Raw genomic sequence first — 21,633 nt, forward strand, 5'->3', positions numbered from 1 at the left:
AAGAGCTGCTTAATGCTTTATTTCAGTTTCTCCACCCCATGGTAACCCAGTGCACAAGGCCAGTTGTTCGGAAGACCCTCTTGGTGCCTGTACATCTGCAGCAACCCTAGAGCCTTGCAGCTTTCTCCTGACCCTCATTTCCACATCTCTGACTTTAATCTGATAATTGGGGTAGTCGGGTATGGGTAGAATGTGTTGGGGGTGCAGTTCATTCAATGTTTAATATGTTTTCCTTGTGTTTACTGCTAGCTGGAGTTGAAGAAGACCCTGCTGGACAGGATGGTCCACCTGTTGAGTCGTGGCTATGTCCTGCCTGTGGTCAGCTACATCCGCAAGTGTCTGGAGAAACTGGACACAGACATCTCACTCATCAGATACTTCGTCACAGAGGTTAACAGTTTGCGCACTGATTTCTTGCAGTTGGTTGCTGAATGCACAAGTGCATCAGGCAGACTGTAGATTCTGGGTTTGCAGTGTGTGCTGTATTTGTAGCTGAAGGTTTTCCCTTGCTGTACTAAAGATGCCGACTCAGGCAGGGACGCAGCCCTGTGGGCACCACCTGCCCCTCGCCATTCCACCCAAGTGGCCATTCTTATGAATGAGCTCAGATGGCCAGTGTTGGCACAAGCTGAGTTGCCCTAGGGGACGTCATAGCGAGACCTTACCCTGTGTTTACCTAATGTTCAGAGGCATGTACTATACAGCAGACAGCAATGAACAGAAATTTGGACTTTCAGCTGTAGTGGTGGAACATTGTGAAGGTTTGATCACTATCTGAGAAAGTCTGTCTCAAATGGAGCTCAGCAATCGATACAAAATGTTGTTTCATGGATTCAGGACTTTTTTACTTCTCCATGTCATCCCCATATCATTGTAGGGTGGGAATTAAAGGGGCAGCAGCAGCATGGAAATGAAATTGGCTCAGGGACAGAGAGCAGGGAGTAGTGGTGGATTGCTGATTTCCAAATGGAGGGAAGCGTACAATGATGAGGGGTCAGTATTAGGATCACTGCACTTTTTGATATACAGCCTGGGCTTGGATACACAAAGCATAATTTCAATGTTTGCAGATGATGCATAAGTCAAAAATGTAGAGGATAGTAACAGACTTCAAGGGGATATAGACAGACCTGTGAAATGGGCAGATGAAATTTAATGCATGATGTATGAAGTGACATATTTTTGTAGGAAGAATGAGGAGAGGCAATATGAACTTAATGATACAGTTTTAAAGGGCGTGCAGGACTAGAGATGCCTGGGGTTATAAGTACACTAATCTTTGAAGGTGGCAGGGCCACGTGAGAGAACTCTTTAAAAAAAAAAAGCATATGGGATCCTTGGCTTTATTAATAGAGACATAGATTATAAAAGCAAGGAAATAAGTCTTTATAAAGCATTTGTTAGACCCCAGTTAGAGTACTGTGTTCAGTTCTGGGTACCACACTTTAGGAAAGATGTCAGTGCTTTGGAGAGGGAGCAGAGGAGATTTACTAGAATAGAAACATAAAAATATATTACACAGGAGGCAATTCTGCCCACTGTTCCAGCGTTGTTACAAGGGATAAGGGACTTCAGTTATGTGGAAAGGCTGGTGAAACTGGAGTTGTTCTCCTTAGGATTGAGAAGATCAAGAGGATGATGAACAGTTTTGATGGATTAAAAAGGAGAAACTGTTTCTGTTGGTAAGAGGCTCAGTAACCAGAGGACACAGGTTTAAGGCGATTGGCAAAAGAACCAGAGGCAACTTGAGGAAACTTTTCTTTTACACAACAAATTGTCGTGATCCAGAACATACTGCCTGAAAGGATGCTGGAAGTAGATTCAGAAGTGATTTTCAAAAGGAAATTGGAGGGGAAACATTTGCAGGGCTATGGGGAAAGAGCAGTGATGTGTGACTAATTGGATTGCTTTACTAAAGTGCTGACACAGGTACAATGGGGCGAATGCCACCTTCTGTGCTGCATAATTTTTCGATTCTATTATGTGCTTGCAGGTACTGGATGTCATTGCTCCACCATACACCTCAGACTTTGTCCACCTGTTTCTTCCGATCTTGGAGAACGACAGCATTGTTGGCACTATTAAAACAGAAGGGGAATGTGATGCAGTGGCAGAGTTCATCGGTAAGTGGGGTACAGGTTTTAATGAGGGTGGAGAGAAAAACCACAAGTGCTACAAATCTGAAGTAACTAAAAGGGGCCATCCACAATGAAAGAGAAAAGCCTGGTTTGGATGTGGTGCTTCATCAGTGAGTTATTGCTCGATCCTGAAATCTAAGCTGACGCTCCAGTACAGTACTGAGAGAGTGCTGCACTGTCAGAAATGTTGTCTTTCAAATATTACATTAAACTGAGGTGCAGTTTGTCCTCTGTGGGCATAAAGGTTTCTATGGCCCTATTTCCAAGAAGAGCAAGAGGGTTCTCCCTTGTGTTCTGACCAATATTAATCCCACAACTGACATCACTTAGAAAAAAAAAATCAGCTTGTCTGGTCATTATCACATTGCTGTTTGTGGGATCTTACTATTTGCAATTTGGTTGCTGTATTACAACAGTGACTACACTTGGTAGGTTCATTAGCTATCCTGAGGTTATGAAATGTGCCAACTAATTACAAGCACTCTCTTACACAGCTGATCTACTATTCGAAATTCTCTCTCACATAAGGGTGCATACCAGTTCCGTCCCACTGTACTTAACCCCCAGTAAAGTATCTGTGAATAGGTGTTCACGGAAGCATCATTGCACCTGCTCATTCAGACCTGACCTGAAGTCTGGTGTTCAATGTATTGTTGAATCAAGTTAAGTTGAGCTCCTCTCGCAATTGATAACATTTCTTGTGGAGCTGTTTGTTGCTTTTATTTATTAAACAAGGGAATAGGTTAAAATGTGACTTTTTGCCACGCCTGCCTATTTTGATCCTATTTTTCCTGAATCTTTCTGGTGGGCACTTCCCCTCACACTGACAACTGGCCTTGCTCCATAGATGAGTCTAGACAGTGAGTTGTTGCCAGGCTGGTTTTCTGGGCCCCAGTCCTGGCCCTTGCACAATATCCACACATGCACTTTCCAGCAGTGGTGAAGAGATAACGCGCCCCCCCACCTGACCCCTCAAATTACTGTGTGTCAGATATGCTGTGAAATTTTGCCCATGAGGATAGGAGAACAGGCACAACGGGCTGAATGGCCTCTTATGCAATATAGTCTATCATAGACCTGGGGAAACTATGGCCTGCGGGCCACATCCAGCCTGCGGCTGCACCAGGTATTCCAAGGGAAGGACTTCAAGGTAAATTGGAGTTGGCCAGTGATCGGAGGCAGGCTTTTCTTGAGGGAGTGTGTGTGGCATGTTGGAGGAGGTGAATGCATGTGGAGAAGCAGTGAACACAAAGTAAGTGTGCATTCAAGATTACTTATTAGATTACTGCAGTTTTGAGTTGCATTTTGGCTTTGCAAGAATATACACAGTAATTTCAAAACTTCAATTTATTTTTCACTTAGGTTTTAATTCTCTTTATGAAAAGTAAGTCAACTCTTATATAGTTTTGTTCCCCATTTTTCTCATTCCCTCATTTAAGGTGCTAATTCTTGCTGTGAGGTCTGCTGCCATGGGTATTGGCAGTCCAAGATCTGAACATAAGAACATATGAAAAGAGTAGACCATTCGGCCCCCCGAGCCTGTTCCACCATTCAATAAGATCATGGCTGATCTACTTGTGTTTCAATTTCCACATTCCCATCTAACCCTGATAACCTTTGATTCTCTTGCCTAACAAGAATCTATCTACTTCTGCCTTAAAAATATTCAATGACCCCGTCTCCACCACCTTCTGAGGCAGGGTCAGTCCTTCAGGTTTGCATTGACATAGTAATATATTAAGGAGAGCCTGCACCTACTGGAAAGTATATATATCTATAATCTATATAAAAATCTTGCATACGTGTATTTGTCCAGTCAGCTTTTTACACTATAAATTCCTATGGCCACGTTTATGATGGTACCAGGAATGGGGATAGTAGCAAAGCTGGGGTTGTTCTTACAACAAAGAAAGTTAAGTGTAGATTTAATAGAGGTGTTCAAAATCATGAAGGGTATTGATCAGGGAAATAAGGAGAAACTGTTTCTGGTGGCAGAAGGGTCGGTAATTAGACAACACAGTTCTAAAGTCATTGGCCTAAGAACCAGAGGGTAGTAGTTTTGTAGACCTTGCAAAAACTTAAGCTACATTTCTGCTGGGGTTGAAAGGATTGAAATGTTGAAACATAAATGCTGCTACCCGCAGCAAGTTCCAAAATATGTATGATTGAAGGTCTCCTTTAACATTTTGAGATGGGCCTCTTCATGATTAGTTGTTTATGCACTTCCAAAAATTAAAGTTGTAAAAACATCTTCTGTTCCTGCCAGAGGTACAGCTAAGGTTTAGATTGTTAGAAGAAGGATGATGAATGCATTAGGAAGTGAAGTGTGTGTGGCTTTAGGTTAGGGTTTGTGAAAATTGAAAACTAGGAACAGATGTGAAACAAATGACAGATGCACTTGGTAGCACCTCTTTTAAAATATGCTGACAGGTTATTACATCCCAGCTCTAGGAACGAGAGGTAGAGAGAAGACACAGAACACTACTCCCCACAAGATGTGTTGACTGCCTCAGAGATACCCCTTGGTCACCACATTTTCTTTTACAGTTTTTCCCTTGGTGCTCCTTGCAACACCATACTGTAGATCACAGTAAAGCAACATTTATATTGGCAAGACAAAAGCAAAATACTGTGTATGTTGGAATGTGAAAGAAAAACAGAAATTGCTGGAAATATTGAGCATTTCAGGCAGCATCTGTGGAGAGAGAAAAAGACTTTGATGCCATTGTAAAGAGGGGTGACCAAGTGCATTGTTCATTAAGCCAAGAGATAATGAAAAGGAGAATACATTATTGTATGTAATGCATCATTACCACGGTATAATTATCATAATACTAAAGGTTTTATGTTTATTTGTACCAAAATTTATCTTAATGATAATTGTTCATTTCTTGAGTGTTTATGGCCACCTCCCCCACCCCTAACAATTTCCACGTGGGCCTCTGGTGGAAAAGTTTGCCCACCCCCCCCGATCTGCTATCAGAATACCTTTCCTTTAGTTCAGCAACATTATGGAGCTTTAGAGTGTGGCTTTCTTGTGATATTCCAATTGGTGAAATGCTGACCTCAATCAATCAATCCAAGGGAACACTATGAGTGAGGTCAAAATAGGGGTGCACACCTCCTAATGGCTGGGTCAAAGCAGCATTGGCTTTGATCCTGGGAATAGATTACCAGATTCTTTCTTGAAATCAAAATACTGTGGATGCTGGAAATCTGAAATAAAAACAAAAACTGCTGGCAAAACTCAGCAGGTCTGGCAGCATCTGTCGAGAGAGAAACCAATAAACCGAGTCTGCATGACTCTTCAGAGCTAAAGAGAAGTAGAAATGTGATGGATTGTACACTGTTTAAGAGGGGTCGGGGCAGATGGAGCAAAGTAAAAGGTTAGGGATAGGTGGGAGCTAAGGAGAAACTAACAAAGTTGTAGCAGATGTTAACAACTTCAGAACAGGAACTCTCCTCCATTTTTACCCCTTTTTTCATCCTGTTGCTTTGTTTTTTTTTTGTTTTTTGAATTTTGATTACATTTATTTATTTATTTTTATTTTTTCATTTTTTTAAATCCTTTTTCCCCACACCCCCAAACAGGGCCATCTGTCACTGGTTTCTACATTGTGCTTTCATAGAGCACTGACCCTTGTTCTCCTGTTACCACATTCTGCTTTTACCTTTATACCACTAACAGCACGTTCTTTAGTCTTTACTACTACCATTAGTCTTGTGTCCATGACATCATTGTCAATCTCTCCTGAGCTCCTACCTATCCCTGACCTTCTATCTTGCTCCACCTGCTCCACCCCCTCTTAAACAGTATAAAATCCATCGCGTTTGTACTTCTCTTTTGCTCTGAAGAAGAGTCATATGGACTCAAAACGTTAACCAGATTCTTTCCCCTTAGCTGGACAGATGGGAATGCGTTGATAGCTTTAGAGTTTTACAGCACGGAAAGAGGCCCTTTGGCCCATCGTGTCCACACCGGTATCAAGCCCCTATCTACTCTAATCCCATTTTCCAGCACTTGGCCCATAGCCTTGTATGCTATGGCGTTTCAAGTGTTCATCTAAATACTTCTTAAATGTTGTGAGGGTTCCCGCCTCTACCACCCTTTCAGGCAGTGAATTCCAGATAATCCCCTGGGTGAAAAAGGTTTCCCTCAAATCACCTCTAAACCTCTTGCCCCTTACCTTAAACCTATACCCCCTGGTTAGTGACCTCTCCACTAAGGGGAAAAGTTTCTTCCTATCCACCCTATCTATGCCTCTCATAATTTTGTACACCTCAATCATGTGCCCCCTTCTCTGCTCTAAGGAAAACAATCCCAGCCTACATAGTCTCTCTTCATAGCTGAAACGCTCCAGCCCAGGCAACATCCTGGTGAATCTCCTCTACACCCTCTCTAGTGCAATCACAGATCTACACACAGAACTCTAGAACTGCACACACTACTCCAGATGTGGCCTAACTAACTAGCTCCATCATAGCCTCCTTACTCTTGTATTCTAGACCTCTACTAATAAAGGCAAGTATCCCATATGCCGCCTTAACCACCTTATCTACCTGTCCTGCTGCCTTCAAGGATCTATGGACATGTATACCAAGGTCCCTCTGGTCCTCTGTACTTCCTAGGGTCCTACCATTCATCGTGTACTCCCTTGCCTTGTTAGTCCTCCCAAAATACATCACCTCACACTTTTCACTCACCATTTGCCACTGTTCTGCCCATCTGATCACTCAGTCTATATCACCTTGCAGTCTAAGGTTTTCCTCCTCTCTATTTAGCACACCACCAATTTTGTGTCATCTGTGAACTTACTGATCATACCTCCTACATTCATGTCTAGATCATTAATGTACACTACAAACAGCAAGGGACCCAGCACTGAACCCTGCAGCATGCCACTGGACACAGGCTTCCAGTCACAAAAACAACCATCGACCATCACCCTCTGCCTCCTGCCACTAAGGCAATTTTGGATCCAACTTGCCAAATTGCCCTGGATCTCATGGCCTCTTACCTTCTTGACCATCTCAAGACTGTCTGCAGCCCTCATTGCATTGTGTAATCTATTCAAGCTTCAGCCTCTACTTGCACTTCAATGTTTCTTGGGACAAATACTGTAAAATCCTCTCTTACGCAATTGGAGACTCTCCAATATGAGATCGTCTTCTAACAGTGTCATTTAAAGGCCCACTATTAGAACTTGAACTGTGCTTTCTTACTTTCTATTCTTTTACCCCATTCTGCCAGTCCACAGACCTCAACTCTTGGCCATCATCTTGGACATTTAACCAATAGTTAAACTTGCCAGTAGCTTTTCCTGCATCACCTACGATAGTTGCATCACTCCATTCACTGAACTCTTCTGGAACATATGTCATCCAAGTTCCCACTTTAGGCAAATGGCCTTTGGATGTGATAGAACTATCCTGTCTGTCATGATCACTCAGCCTACCACCATTCAACATCGATCTATTTCTAAACACATGAATATTTGAGGTACAGGATGCCTCATCATTTTCTATCAGCTGCTCAGATTGAGGGTTTGTAATCAATCCTGATTTACTGTGAGGAATGAATCTTAATAGTTTGATTAACATGTTGGATAACCACCGTCTTACCATCAATTCCCTTACCAGGATCTTTCCATTCCTAATGGCCCCCTCTTTTTTAATGCATAATATCCCCAGAATCAAAGATAATCTCAGACTGTCTTATGCGATGCATTGGAGCTCTCTAAATTTTCTCCGAGATCTCAGCTGTGATGAAAGCCCTTTTTCCTGCATGTAAAGCATTCAAAACATGCAGAAAAAATGGAATGAATCATAGTTCCCTCTACGGCCCAGCACAGAAGGTAATTTGGGATTCCTCCCATAGACCAACTGATGGGGACTATACCCTCCAACCACCTGAACCGAATTCTTAGCAAGAACCGCCCATGCCAGTGCAGTCATCAACTTGAAGTTTGGTTGCTTTGCTAAGATTTTATGCAGCATGTCATCTACCACCATGTGATTCCTTTCACAGGTTCCACTGCTGAAAGGACTTTCATAACCACAATGTTCATATTTTCGCACATCTCTAAAGTTGTCATTAGCAAATTCCCCTCCATCATCAGTCAGAAAGTCAGTGCTCCAAGTCCAGTCCCTGTCCATTTCTCTTGGACTTTACCTACAATTACCTTTCATCCTTGCCATGCATTACTGTTGAAAGACTAAATCTGGTTACCATGTCTATAAAGTGTAAAATGTAAATATTTCAGTCTTTGTCCCATACCTTTAGAGCTACAGCAACTACCTCATTAAAATCATGTGCCAGTGGAAGGCTTACAATAGGACATGCCGTTTGTGCCGATACCTTTTACGTATTTCAAATTTTGCACTAATTTCGATAAGCCTTGTATACTCCTCATTAACAGCACCCACATCTTTTAGCAGCATTTTTAGTCTTTAACAAGGGTGAGCAAATTGTCAATGCAGCTTTAAGACAATATCACCTGACGCCTTTAACACTTTTCTAATATTCTGATTAGAAATAGAAGGTTTCATTAAAGGGATACAATTACACCCTGATTGGGAAAACTGCAGGTCCACTGACCTTCCAAAAACAATTGCTTTAGCATACTCCAGGTTCAGTTCCATTTGTGCCTATTTCATGGAAGGCTTACCTAACAGCAAAGGTATATCACTGGAGACTACATTAGTACTAGCCTACTGCTGCTGTTTTGCATAGCACCGCCAAACTTTTTAGTGGCCTCAATGTGTTGTCATGCCCGAACCTAAAACAAGTAGAACTTTCATACTTCCTGACCTTATGCCATCCTCACCACTGAGTGAATCTAGGTAACATTTTAGCCAATCTGTTCCCCACACACTGCCAAGGCGCAACCACTATCTAACATTGCACAGTTAAATGAATCTGCGACTAATACACTCATCACCGGATTAACACTTCTTGTGAGTAGTACAATTCCTTCAGACTGATCATTGTCGTCTTCAGCCTTTGAATTGTCTGTGTCGTATGTCACTTCAAGAACTGTGCTGTTCTGCTTTGGGCAGTTCATCACATAATGATATTTTTGAGTCACACGTGAAGTATCTGTTAATTGTTCCCCATACATTCCAGGGGTTCATTCACCTACTATTGCTGCTCCAATCCTGGCATCTACAGAGGTATCCAATTCTGCCAAAAGTACTTTCATCCTCATTGCCTCTGTCTTTAGCTCTTCCTTTGTGCTGGCAGCTGCAACCAGTATCTGGACGATCTTGAAATGCCACAATCATTGGCTCCTCCATCCTTAGTGACACTGCGGAATGTCCCACTCGTGCCATCAAGGCTGCTGGAAAGGAATGCTTTCTCAGGAATTTTTTCAAGGCCCCAGCCATCTGCTCCAAGAGTTAGTCTCTTTCCGAGAACCAAACGCCAGTTAAGACCAGAAGTCTGTTCATGTTTGATACTTAGCACAATCCAATAATTTAAATGCAAGCACTGAACAAGGACTCTCCAAATGGAATTTCTGCAATCCTTTATACAGTCCGTTAAAGTCTATGATATAGTAAGTGACTATAAACACCAAATAAACATTCTGTGTAATGTTTACTTCCAGCACACTGCAAATCCAACTTCATCATGATGAACTAGCACTCTGAAGAAGGCAGAGCAATGGTGACAGGAGCAGAGAACCCGACCAACAAGAGGATGGGAGAGTGACATTCTGAGCAGTAAGACTGATGAGACATGGTGGAATATCTGCAGAGTGTCTGTGGCACTCATCCACACTGTAAAACTGACACAGGAATTATTGAACGAGAGCTATTAAGGGTCTGCAAGAGAAATAATTGGTAGATTTTATATATTTTTACATAATTAATGGTTAAAGAGGAAATGTAGAAACAGTGGTTTTCCTTTTTTCTTTAACTGGGTCTGAAAATTATACGGCATTTGTAAGTTGTATGATCAAAATAAAGATTCATTTTCATGAATGACTTGACTTCCAAATAGTTTTTTTTAAAAAACGTTCCCTCATGTTTTCTCACTTGTATCCAGCTGAGAAGTGGGGCTTCCAATGCAAGCTGTTGCTCCAAGTGACTAGTGGTAATAGAACACTGGCTGTGTAACTTTGCTAGTGTTGCTGTCCAATTGAAGAAGGAAAGATATTAGGAGATGCGACTAAAGCGGCATCCAATGTAGCAGGGATTTGCAACCTGTGGCTCCGGAATTGCATGCAACTCTTTAGTATCTCATCAGCAGCTCCCAACCATTTCCCATCTGATTGCATTAACATGAAAAAAGCCTAAAAAAAATTAAGTCAGGAAAAGTAAGAGCCATGTTTTTATTGTGAGGATAAAAGGCTAATCGTTATCCTGTACCTAACAGTTTTCATCATCATTCCAAAGAAAACATCATTGTGTCTAAATAAACCTGTATAGCTACACTGCGATTATAGATAATATTTTTGGTACAGGTTTCATGGTTACCACCATTATTGTTTCTAATATGATTGAGATGATAAATTATTCTGAATGTGTGCTATTGGAAGCTTTTTTAAAATCACTAGAATCAATAGCCGAAGAAACTGTCTAAATTCTACTCATTAAATTAAATGAAAACAGAAAGTACTGGAAAAACTCAGTAGCTCTGGCAGCATCTGTGGAGAAAGAAACAGTTAATGTTTGTAGTCCACTTTGGAACTGAAAAGAGGTAGACACATGATGGGTTTATACTGTTGAAAAAGTGGGGGAGGGTCAGGTAGAACAAAAGGGAAGGTCAGGGGTACGTTAGAGGCTGGGAGAGGTTAAATAAACATGCCAGGAACAAAAGGGAAAGGGAGTAGTAATAGAAACAAAGCATGGGTCCAGAGTAAGTGTTAATGGCAGAAATAAAGGACAGCTCTGGAGAAAGCAAAAACATGAAAACAAGATACAGACTGGCACTTGGCAAAAAAAAAACAAAATGGAGGACCGAGTTCATAGACTGAAGTTGTTGAGTGCAATATTGAGTCTGTAAGGCTGTAAAGTGCCTAATCGGAAGATGAGGTGCTGTTCCTCCAGCTTATGTTGTGCTTCACTGGAACATTGCAGCAGGCCAAGACAGAGATGTGAGCATTAGAACAAGATGGTGAATTGAAATGGCAAATGACAGGAAGATCTGGGTCATGCTTATGGACTGAGTGAAGGTGTTCCCAAAGCGGTCATCCAGCCTGCGTTTGGTCTCCCCAAAGTACAGGAGACCGCATTGTGAACAACAAATACACTATACTAAATTGCAAGTAAATCACTGTTTCACCTGAAAGAAGTGTTTGGGGCCTTGGACAATGAAGAAGGAGGAGGTGAAAGGGCAGGTGTTACACTTACTGCCATTGCATGGGAAGGTGCTGTGGCAAGGTAAGGAGGGGTTGGGAATGATAGAGGAGTGGACCAGGGTGTTGCGCAGGGAACAGTCTCTTTGGAATGCTGACAGGGGAGGGGAGGAGAAGGTGTGTTTACTGGTGGCATCACGCTGGAGGTGGCAGCAAAGGCGGAGGATGACTTTTGAATGTGGAGGCTGGTAGGGTGGAAAGTGAGGACAAGGGAAACTATCGTAGTTCTGGGACGGAGGAGGAAGGGTGAGAACACAAGTGTGGGAAATGGGTCGGAAGCAGTTGTCACCCACAGTGGATGGGGAATCCTCGGTTCAAGAAAAAGGAAGATATGTCAGAAGTGCCATTGTGGAAGATAGCATCATTGGAACTGGGAGAATGAAATGGAGTCCTTACAGGAAGAAGTGTGTGAGGAAGTGTAGTCGAGGTAGCTGTGGGAGTCGATGGGCTTATAATAAATATAAGTAGCCAGTCCATCCCCAGAAATGGAGACCGAGAAGTCAAGGAAAGGAAGGAAAAAATCAGAGAGGGACCATGTGAAGATGAGAAGGGTGGTAGTTGGAAGCAGAATTGATTAATTTTTCCAGTTCTGGAAGAGTAGGAAGCAGCACCAATACAATCATCGATGTACTGAAAAAGGAGTTAGGGGAGGGGACCTGAGTAGGACTGGAACAAGGAATATACCACGTACCCTACAAAAAGACAGGCATAACAATGTATCACTTTAAAACACTGCTTTTGTGGTGTAGTGAGTTGTCTTCTTTAGGATCTGTACTTTCTTTCTCTTCTAGTGAGGAATTTTTAAATTCATTTATGGGATGTGGGCCACCAGCATTTATTGCCCATCCATAAAAGTGAGCTGCCTTCTTGAACCGCTGCAGTCCACAGTGCTGTTAGGGAGGGACTCCCAGGATATTGACCCAGTGACAGTGAATGAATGGTGATATATTTCCAAGTCAGGATTGTGTGGCTTGGAAGGGAACTTCCAGGTGGTGGTGTTCCCACATGTCTGCTGCCCTGGTTCTTCTAGATGGTAGCGGTCATTGGTTTGGAAGATGCTGTCTCAGAAGACTTGGTGAGTTCCTGCAGTGCATCTTGTAGATGGTACACACTGCTGCCACTGTATGTCAGTGGTGGAGGGATTGAATGTTTGTGGATGGGGTGCCAATCAAGCGGGCTGCTTTGTCCTGGATGGTGTCAAGCTTCTTGAGTGTTGTTGGAGCTGCACTCAGGCAAGTGGAGAGTATTCCATCACACTCCTGACCTGTGCCTCGTAGATGGTGGACAGGCTTTGGGGAGTCAGGTGGTGAGTTACTCACTGCAAGATTCCTAGCCTCTGACCTGCTCTTTTCGCCATAGTATTTATATGGCTAGTCCAGTTCAGTTTCTGGTCAATGGTAATATTGATAGTGGGAGATTCAGCGATGGTGATGCCATTGAATGTCAAGGGGCAATGGTTAGATTCTCCCTTGCTGGAGATGGTCATTTCCAGGCACTTGTGTGGTATGAATATTACTTGCCATTTGTCAGCCCAAGCCTGGATATTGTCCAGGTCTTGCTGCATTTGCCCATGGACTGCTTCAGTTTCTGAAGAGTCACAAATGGTATGAACTTTGTGCAATCATCAGCGAATATCTCCACTTCTGACATTATGATGGAAGGAAGGTAATTTGTGAAGCAACTGAAGATGGTTGGGCCTAGGAGCTACCCTGAGGAACTCTTGTAGTGATGTCCTGGGATTGAGATGATTGTCCTCCAACAACCACAACCATCTTCCTTTGTGCTAGGTATGCCTCCAACCAGTGGAGTTTTCCCCCGATTCACATTGACTCCAATTTTGCTAGGGCTCCTTGATGTCACACTCGGTCAAATGCTGCCTTGTTGTCAAGGGCAGGCACTCACGCCTCACCTCTGGAGTTCAGCTCTTTTGTCCATGTTTGAACCAAGGCTGTAATGAGGTCAAGAGCTGAGTGGCCCTGGCAAAACTCAAACTGGGCGTCAGTGAGCAGGTTATTGCTAAGCAAGTGCTGTTTGATAGTATTGTTGATGATCCCCTTCCATTACTTATGATCGAGAGTAGGCTGATGGGGCAGTAATTGGCTAGGTTGGATTTGTCTTGTTTTTTGTGTACAGGACATACCTGGGCAATTTTCCACATTGCCAGGTAGATGTCAGGGTTGTTGCTGCACTGGAACAGCTTGGCTAGGGGCGTGGCAAGTTCTGGAGCACAAGTCTTCAGTACTATCGTCAGAATATTGTCAGGGCCCATAGCCTTTGCAGGATCCAGTGCCTTCAGCCGTTTCTTGATATTACGTGAAGTGAATCGAATTGGCTGGAGACTGGCATCTGTGATGCCGGGGACCTCCGGAGGAGGCTGAGATGGATCATCCACTCGGCATTTCTGGCTGAAGATTGTTGCAAATGCTTCAGCCTTGTCTATCGCACTGCTGTGCTGGGCTCCTCCATCATTGAGGATGGGGATATTTGTGGAGCCTTTTCCTCCAGTGAGTTGTTTAATTGTCCACCACCATTCACGACTGGATGTGGTAGGAATGCAGAGCTTTAGATCTGATCCGTTGGTTGTGGAATCGCTTAGCTCTGTCTATCACTTACTGTTTGGCATGCAAGTAGTCCTGTGTTATAGCTTCACCAGGTTGATCTCATTTTTAGGTATGCCTGGTGCTGCTCCTGGCATGCCTGCTTTATTGAACCAGGGTTGATCCCCTGGCTTGGTGGTAATAGTAGAGTGCAGGATATGCCAGGCCATGAGGTTACGGATTGTGTTAGAGTACAATTCTGCTGCTGCCCCACAGCGCCTCATGGTTGCCCAGTCTTGAGTTGCTAGATCTGTTTGAAATCTATCCCATTTAGCATGGTGGTAGTGCCACACAACATGATGGAGAAGACTCAATGTGAAGACAGGACTTTGTCTCCACAAGGACTGTGCAGTGGTCACTCCTACCAATACTGTCATGGACAGGTGCATCTGCAGCAGGCAGGTTGGTGAGGATAAGTATGTTTTTCTCTCACCACCTGCTGCAGGCCCAGTCTAGCAGCTATGTCCTTTAGGATGCTACCAAGCCACTCTTGAGGGTGGACATTGAAATCCCCCGCCCAGACTACATTCTGCACCCTTATCACCCGCAGTGTGTTCAGCATGGAGAATTCATCAGCTGAGGGTGGGGTATGGTACATGGTAATCAGTAGGAGGTTTCTTTTCCCATGTTTGACCTGAAACTATGAGACCTCATAGGGCAACTCCCTCCCACCTGTGTACCCCTGCTGGGTCTGTCCTGCTGGTGGGAGAGCATACCCAGAGATGTTGATGGCAGTGTTTGGGACTGTCTGATCCCGTGTTGCTGATTCTGTTGCTTTATTTTGGCACTAGCCCCCAGATGTAGTAAGGAGGACTTTGCAGGGTCAATAGGGTTCGGTTTGCCTTTGTTGTTTCTGGTGCCTAGGTCAATGCTGGCTGGTCCGTCCGGTTTTATTCCTTTTAGACTCTGTGGCAGTTTGGTACAACTGAGTGGCTAGGCCATTTCAGAGGCTAGTTAAGAGTCAACTACATTACTGTGGGTCTGGACTCACATGTAGGCCAGCAGATTTCCTTCCCTAAAGGGACAATCGACAATAGTTTCAAGGTCATCATTAGACTTTTAATTCCAGATTGAATTCACATTTCATCATCATGGGATTCGAACCCAGGTCCCCACGCATTACCCTGAGTTTCTGGATTATTAGTCCAGTGATAATTCCACTACACCACTGCTTTCCGCATGCTTGATTTAGAACCAAACCAGGTTCATGCATTTGAAATCAGGATCTCAGGATGGGATAGATCTCTCTCCTGGAGTTCAGGATGGGAATATCACAGGCAAGGTGTTTGTCCTGGGGCCGAATGTTGAGATTTCTGTGGCGGTCTAGCACAGATCAAAAAACTTATGCTGTAAGGAGATTTAAGTTCCTGTGACTGAATGCAGCAGGGTGTACCCACTGCTGTTCTGGTTTCCTCTATTGTAATTAAAGCCCAGTATACATACATGTGTAGCTATCAGGCACAGCACATATTATGTCAATGCAGTGATATTTAAGTCTCGGAGGACATTTACTACCATTGACTGGCCCACAGGTGGATTTGATATACTGCCCACTAAAATAAAAAGGGAGAAAGAAACCCATTAGTGCTCTGCACTGCATCATTCACATGAGCAGTTATTACCTGAAGAAAAGCTCAGACTGCAGCTGCTGACATTCAGCCACTTTTTGTTCTCAATTTAGTGACTTTAAAAGAAAAAGTCAGATCAGTTCCTCGCAGTGAAGCATCAGCCGTAAATAGCAAACAAGGATCACCTGAACTTACTTTCCTTCTTTAAAAGCAAAATGCTGCGGATGCTGGAAATCTGAAACAAAAACAGAAAATGCTGGAAAATTCAGCAGATCTAGCAGCATCTGTGGAGAGAGAAACAGTTAATGTTTTGAGTCCATATGACTCTACTTCAGGTCTCTGAGCATGTCTCCCTCCAGCCTCACCCAATTGCCTAGTCATGCTCTTGTGAAACAATACAGTGAATGCTCACACCTAGTTATCCACTTGGATGACTCAGTCCTACAGCCTATTTCCCCATCTCCAATTGTGTTGGTAACTAATAAATAAGTGTGCAAGAAAATGAAAGCACACTTTTTAAAAATGCCCCTTTAATTTTTATCCCAAGGATGGTTGCAGTAATATCTAGGAGTTTTAATCATTAATTCCTGGAGACTCCAGGACAATTCTGGAGGGTTAGCAACTAGATTGAGAACAACATCAATCTCTCATGTGTGCCTCACCATCACATGATGCAGTGCAACCTTTCACGATGAGTTTAACTTCTGCATTCTAACAATGTCTGTTGCAGTATCAACCTTGAAAGAGGAAGAGAATTTGGCAATCCTTACTAAAATAGACATCGTTTTATTTAAATATAAATAGTGTCTGGGAAATAGTCCTTGTGGAAATCCCCATTGCCTGCTTGTTATAAATTAGCAGATTTTTAAAATCTTCGAGTAGCCAATGTACCCTAGAGTTTGTAAAATACGTTGTTTTTAATTAATTTGCCACAAAATATCTTTTTTAAATTAGAGTGAACCCCATCCTAATGCAATTATAAAATCAAACCGCCCGTCATAGGCGCAATTCTCTTGCTCATTTGCATAAAAATAATGATCTGTCCTTACATTGTTGCTTACTTACATTAAGTCAGTGCAGTTTTATAAAAAATAGATGTATTATATCATTGTAATAATGCCTGAACTCTATTTCTAAATGGATATTAATTCTGCAGTATTAAAATCAGCCAGTTGTCTCAAACATTCAGCCAGCAGAAATGAAACCAAGCTGGTTTCCTTGGCAGTTAGGAATGTTAACTAGCTACTCTGAGAGGGAGTCACAGCTGAGACATGCCTGTGGCAGTACTCCCTCTTTATACAAAATCCTATGGTTTTCAAACAATGGGAAAACCCCAGGAAATAAATCAGTTGAAATGTTCAGTCATTGACATTAACTGTCTTAGGCCTCAAATGGTTTCCATTTGATCTTGATAGCTAGCTAATGTGGGTGTTTGTTGGCCTACATATATAATGGTCAGTCCATTTTGGAGCTTGGTGACTAACAACTTAGAAAGCCAAACACCCATCATCACAGAGTAAGGTGGATGACAAGAGTGAAAACAGGCTGTGTTTATTTGTGCCACAACACTAAGGGAGCATGTCCTGCATATGCGCAGATACATGTCAGTCTGTGACTTTATCATTTACAACTAGACAGACATCCTAAATTAAGTTTTGAAAGGCAAACTGAAACCTGGCATTAGGGAATAAATTAAAAAAGAACCATATTGGGTTTATGACTGTTCCTAAAATGTTCTGTGCATTTGTTAGTCATTATTAAAATTCTCATCAGAAATGTATTGGGTTATTGCTTTATGAATATGACTTTTAGCAGATGCATTCAAAAGCATTTATTCTATTTTCTACAAATGTATTCTTTGGTAAACAAACAATACTAAATTTGAAATATCATCATCCAATGAGGAGTCTAAGACCATACGAACATACGAATTAGGAGCAGAAGTAAGCCATTTGGCCTACTCTGCCATTTAATAAGATCATGGCTGATCTGTTTGTGTTTCGAATTCCACTTTCCCGTCTATCCCTGATAGCATTTTATTCCCTTGCCTAACAAGAATCTAATTACCTCTGCCTTAAAAATATTCACCTTCTGAAGCAGAGAGTTCCAAAGTTGCACAAACCTCTGAGAGAAAAACATTCTCCTTATCTCTGTCCTAAAAGGGCGACTCCTAATTTTAAAACAGGGTCCCCAGTTCTGGGCCATCCACAAGAGGAAACATCCTTTCCATGTCCATCTTGTCAAGACCATTCGGAATCTTATATAGTTCAATGTCACCCCTCACTCTTCTAAACTCCTGTGGAAACAAGCCCAGTCTGTCCAACCTTTCATCATAAGACAACCCACTCATTCCAGATCTAGTAAACCTTCTCTGAACCGCCTCCAAAGCATTTACACCCTTCCTTTAATAAGGAGACCAAAACTGTACACAGTATTTGAGATGTGGTCTCACCAATGACCTAACTGAAGTATAACATCCTTATTTTTATGTTCAATTCCTCTTGTAATAAAGGATAGCATTCCATTTGACTTCTTAATTATTTGCTGTACCTTCATACTAACTTTTTGTGACTTTGTACTAGAACGCCTAGATCCCTCTGCACCTCAGAGTTCTGCAGTCATTCTCCATTTAAGTAATACTCTATTTTTTTATTCTTCCAGCCAAAGTGAACAACTTCACATTTTCCCACATTGTACTCCATCTGCCAAATTTTTGCCTACTCACTCAACCTATCTATATCCATTTGCAGCCTCCTATGTCCACTTCACTACATACTTTCCGACCTATCTTTGTCATCTGCAAATTTAGTTACCATGCCTTTGCTCCCCTCATCCAAGTCATGGATATAAATTGAAAAAAGCTGAGGCCCCAGCAAGACTCCTGTGGGACTCCACTCGTCACACCCTGCCAACCAGAAAAAGACCCATTTGTGCATACCCTGTTTTCTGTCTGCCAGCCAATCTTCTGTCCATGACTCAGCTTAAGAGCCAACTGAGCTAGCTGGGAATTGCCTCCATAAAGCCTTTCCAACTTGCTTCAGAAGACTATTACTTAAACCTGCAATCATTATTTCTATTTCGTACATCTGTATTGCACTGGAAATTCAGCAAGTTTATTCCCAATAATAAAGCAGAAATATGAAGTGCTCTGCAGGCATGCACGCTCCTCTGATGCTTCTTAAGCGAATGGAAAGGTGTCGGGGTTAGTTGCGCATGCACTGGCAACTGCGTTGTGGGTGAGCGCGCTTGTGCAATCCTTCCCGATGCCTTTCTGGTTGGCAGCAGGAGTTAACAGTGAAAGAGAAATTGCTGAACTCAGCAGCTCAGGCAGCATGCATAAATGAATTAATGTTAGTGCTTCTGGTGGATGACCTCTCATGGTGACTGAAGTGTTTGTACTTTTCTCAAAGTGGGAAAAAGACTTCTAACAGCAAGCAACAGAAAGACCAACTAGCTTTTGTAGATTTTCATAGCATTATGAAGGACAGAATGAGCCCATTGTTCCTGCTGTTTGTTAGACAAGTCCCATTATCTCATTCTTTTCCCATAGCCCTGCACTTTTTCATGTATTTATCCAATTCTCTTTTGAAAATTACGATTGAATCTGTTTCTACCAACCTTCCAGGCAGTGCATTCCAGATCACAACAACTCTGTTTAAAGAAATGTTTCCTCATGTTGCTCCTGACTCTTGCTAATCACCTTAAATCTGTGCCGTCTGGTTGCTAACCCATGTGCTATTGAAAACTGTTTTTCCTTACTTATTATCAAAAATATTCATGATTTTGAAACCTCTATCAAATCTCTTCTTGACCTCCTCCGCTCTAAGAACAATCCCACTTTCCCTTGTTCCAGCACATATCTGAATCCCTTCATCCCTGGTGCCACTTGAGAAAATCTCTTCTGTACCCCTCTCTTAAGGGTGGGATCTTCCTGTCCTGCTGAAGTCAACGGAGATTTGAAAGGCTTGCCGCGTCCGCCACTGCGGCAGGACAGGAAAATCCCAGCCTAAGGCATGCCAAGTGCTTCCTAAAACGTGACGCCCAGAATTAAACACAATACTCCAGCTGAGGCCTAACCAGTGTTTTTAGAAAGCTATAGCATTACTTTGCTTTTGTGCTCTATGTCTTTATTAATAATGCCAAGCATCCCAGATGTTTTTTCAACAGCCTTCTCCACTTATTGGCCACCTTCAAAGACCTATGTACATACACCCTCCCAGGTCACTGTTCCTGCACACCCTTTAAAAATGTATAATTTGATTTATATGCTTTTCAGCATTCTTTCCATCAAATGTATCACTTTGAAATAACCTAACTTGAAAGTGGGCCTACACTTAGAGACATTAATGGTATAGGAGGAGGCCATTCGGCCCATTGAGTCCATGTCGGCTCCCCACGGAGCAATACAGTCAGTCCCACTTCTCTGTTCAAGAAGAATAGGACATTGACCATTCTCACTGTCAAACTCTGAACAATTAATTTGTATACTTTATAATAAACTAGTTTAATGATTGAAAATTGTGAATAATCTTGTGTTTTTCAGTCCAACTTTCTTGAAGGGGGAAATGTACTTTGCAGCATATGACATATTACAGTAGATGATATAGGGAGTAAGTACTAATGCTATTGTTTAACCAGATACAGCTCAAAGCTCAAGCATCCGATCACTGAGATTATCACAGTTAAAGAAGGTGCAAAGAACTGGTTGAAGTTGCTGGAAAAAGTAACTTTGCCTGAAATCAAAAAGTAAAGACAGAGGATGCAGGGAGTGAATATTCAAAGTGGTGGATGTGGTGCCAATCAAGTGGCCTGCTTTGTCCTGGATGGTGTCGAGCTTCTTGAGTGTTGTTGGAGCTGCACTCATCCAGGCAAGTGGAGAGCATTCCATCACACTCCTGGCTTGTACCTTGTAGATGGTGGACAGGCTCTGGGGAGGTGAGTTATCCACTGCAGAATTTCCAGCCTCTGACCTGCACTTCTAGCCACAGTATTTACGTGGTTATACACCTGACACTGTACCACAGTGCTGCCATTTCTGGTATCTGTCCTGTTCATGGGACAGGACCATACTGGATGATGGTGATGGAGGAATCTGGGATGTTGATCGATAGTCATACTCACAGAATCATCCCCGTCAGGCTGTTGCCATTGGTTCAGCTCTCCCAGCTTGTGGCACAAGTCCTCAAGTTAGTGAGGAGGATCTTGCAAGGTCGACTGGATTGGGCGTGCCTTTGTCACATTCAAAACTGATGCCTAGCTCGAAGTTGACTGGTCCTTCTACTTTTATTATACAAAATGTATAATACAAAACCAGTGTAGCACTTCACTGAGGAAGTTACAGTTCATGCCAATTTGGTTAAATTAGGAAATAACACAGATGATAACTTAAAAGAACATAAGAAATAGGAGTAGGCATCTCAAATACTTAGGAGACTGGCAACAGCCAGCACCACAAAGGCCTGCTACTCAAAGATATGATTATTAATCATATGATCATCAAAAGTCAGGCTTTATAGTGGAGGCCGACAGTGATACACTAAATATACACTTGAATCACTAAAATCAGATGGAATTCTATATTTAGATAGGGTGTTACAGAGTGAAGCACAGTTAATGGTGACATGTTGTGCAGTTTACAGTTAGGTTAATGATGTGCTTATGATGATTTAGATCTTGTTGATGGTCCAAAAGAATCACTTAAGCTTACAATAGCACTGCTGCATCATTGCATTTCCAGTTTAAATTTCAGGTTGTGTCAGTAATACATCTTTGCATACAACCAGTCTGGTAAGAAATGGTTAAGTTGAACTTTACTGTGGTCCTGCTCTTGATGGATTTGATCAGGTCAACAATCATTATCGTTGAGTTGAGATTACATCAGGTAGTCTAGAGCAAAGCAATCGAGGCTGTGCATAAATACACTAGACGTAGATCCTCAACTACTTTCCCACTGCATACATTTTAGGAAAAG

At 42.4% G+C, this 21,633-nt stretch overlaps 1 protein-coding gene across 1 annotated transcript in view; it reads left to right on the forward strand.

The window, feature by feature from the left end:
• Window positions 1-10,121, forward strand: part of nelfcd (negative elongation factor complex member C/D) — a 47,048-nt gene extending 36,927 nt beyond the window's left edge. The window contains exons 13-15 of the mRNA XM_078555461.1: window positions 250-390; window positions 1,994-2,123; window positions 9,746-10,121. Of these exons, the coding sequence (XP_078411587.1) occupies window positions 250-390; window positions 1,994-2,123; window positions 9,746-9,780 (306 nt within the window). The 3' untranslated portion in view covers window positions 9,781-10,121. The remainder of the gene's footprint in view (window positions 1-249; window positions 391-1,993; window positions 2,124-9,745) is intronic.
• The last annotated feature ends 11,512 nt before the right edge of the window (window positions 10,122-21,633 follow it).

Source organism: Cetorhinus maximus, chromosome 13 (assembly GCF_964194155.1).
Source record: "Cetorhinus maximus chromosome 13, sCetMax3.hap1.1, whole genome shotgun sequence".
Classification (NCBI taxonomy): Eukaryota; Metazoa; Chordata; class Chondrichthyes; order Lamniformes; family Cetorhinidae; genus Cetorhinus; species Cetorhinus maximus.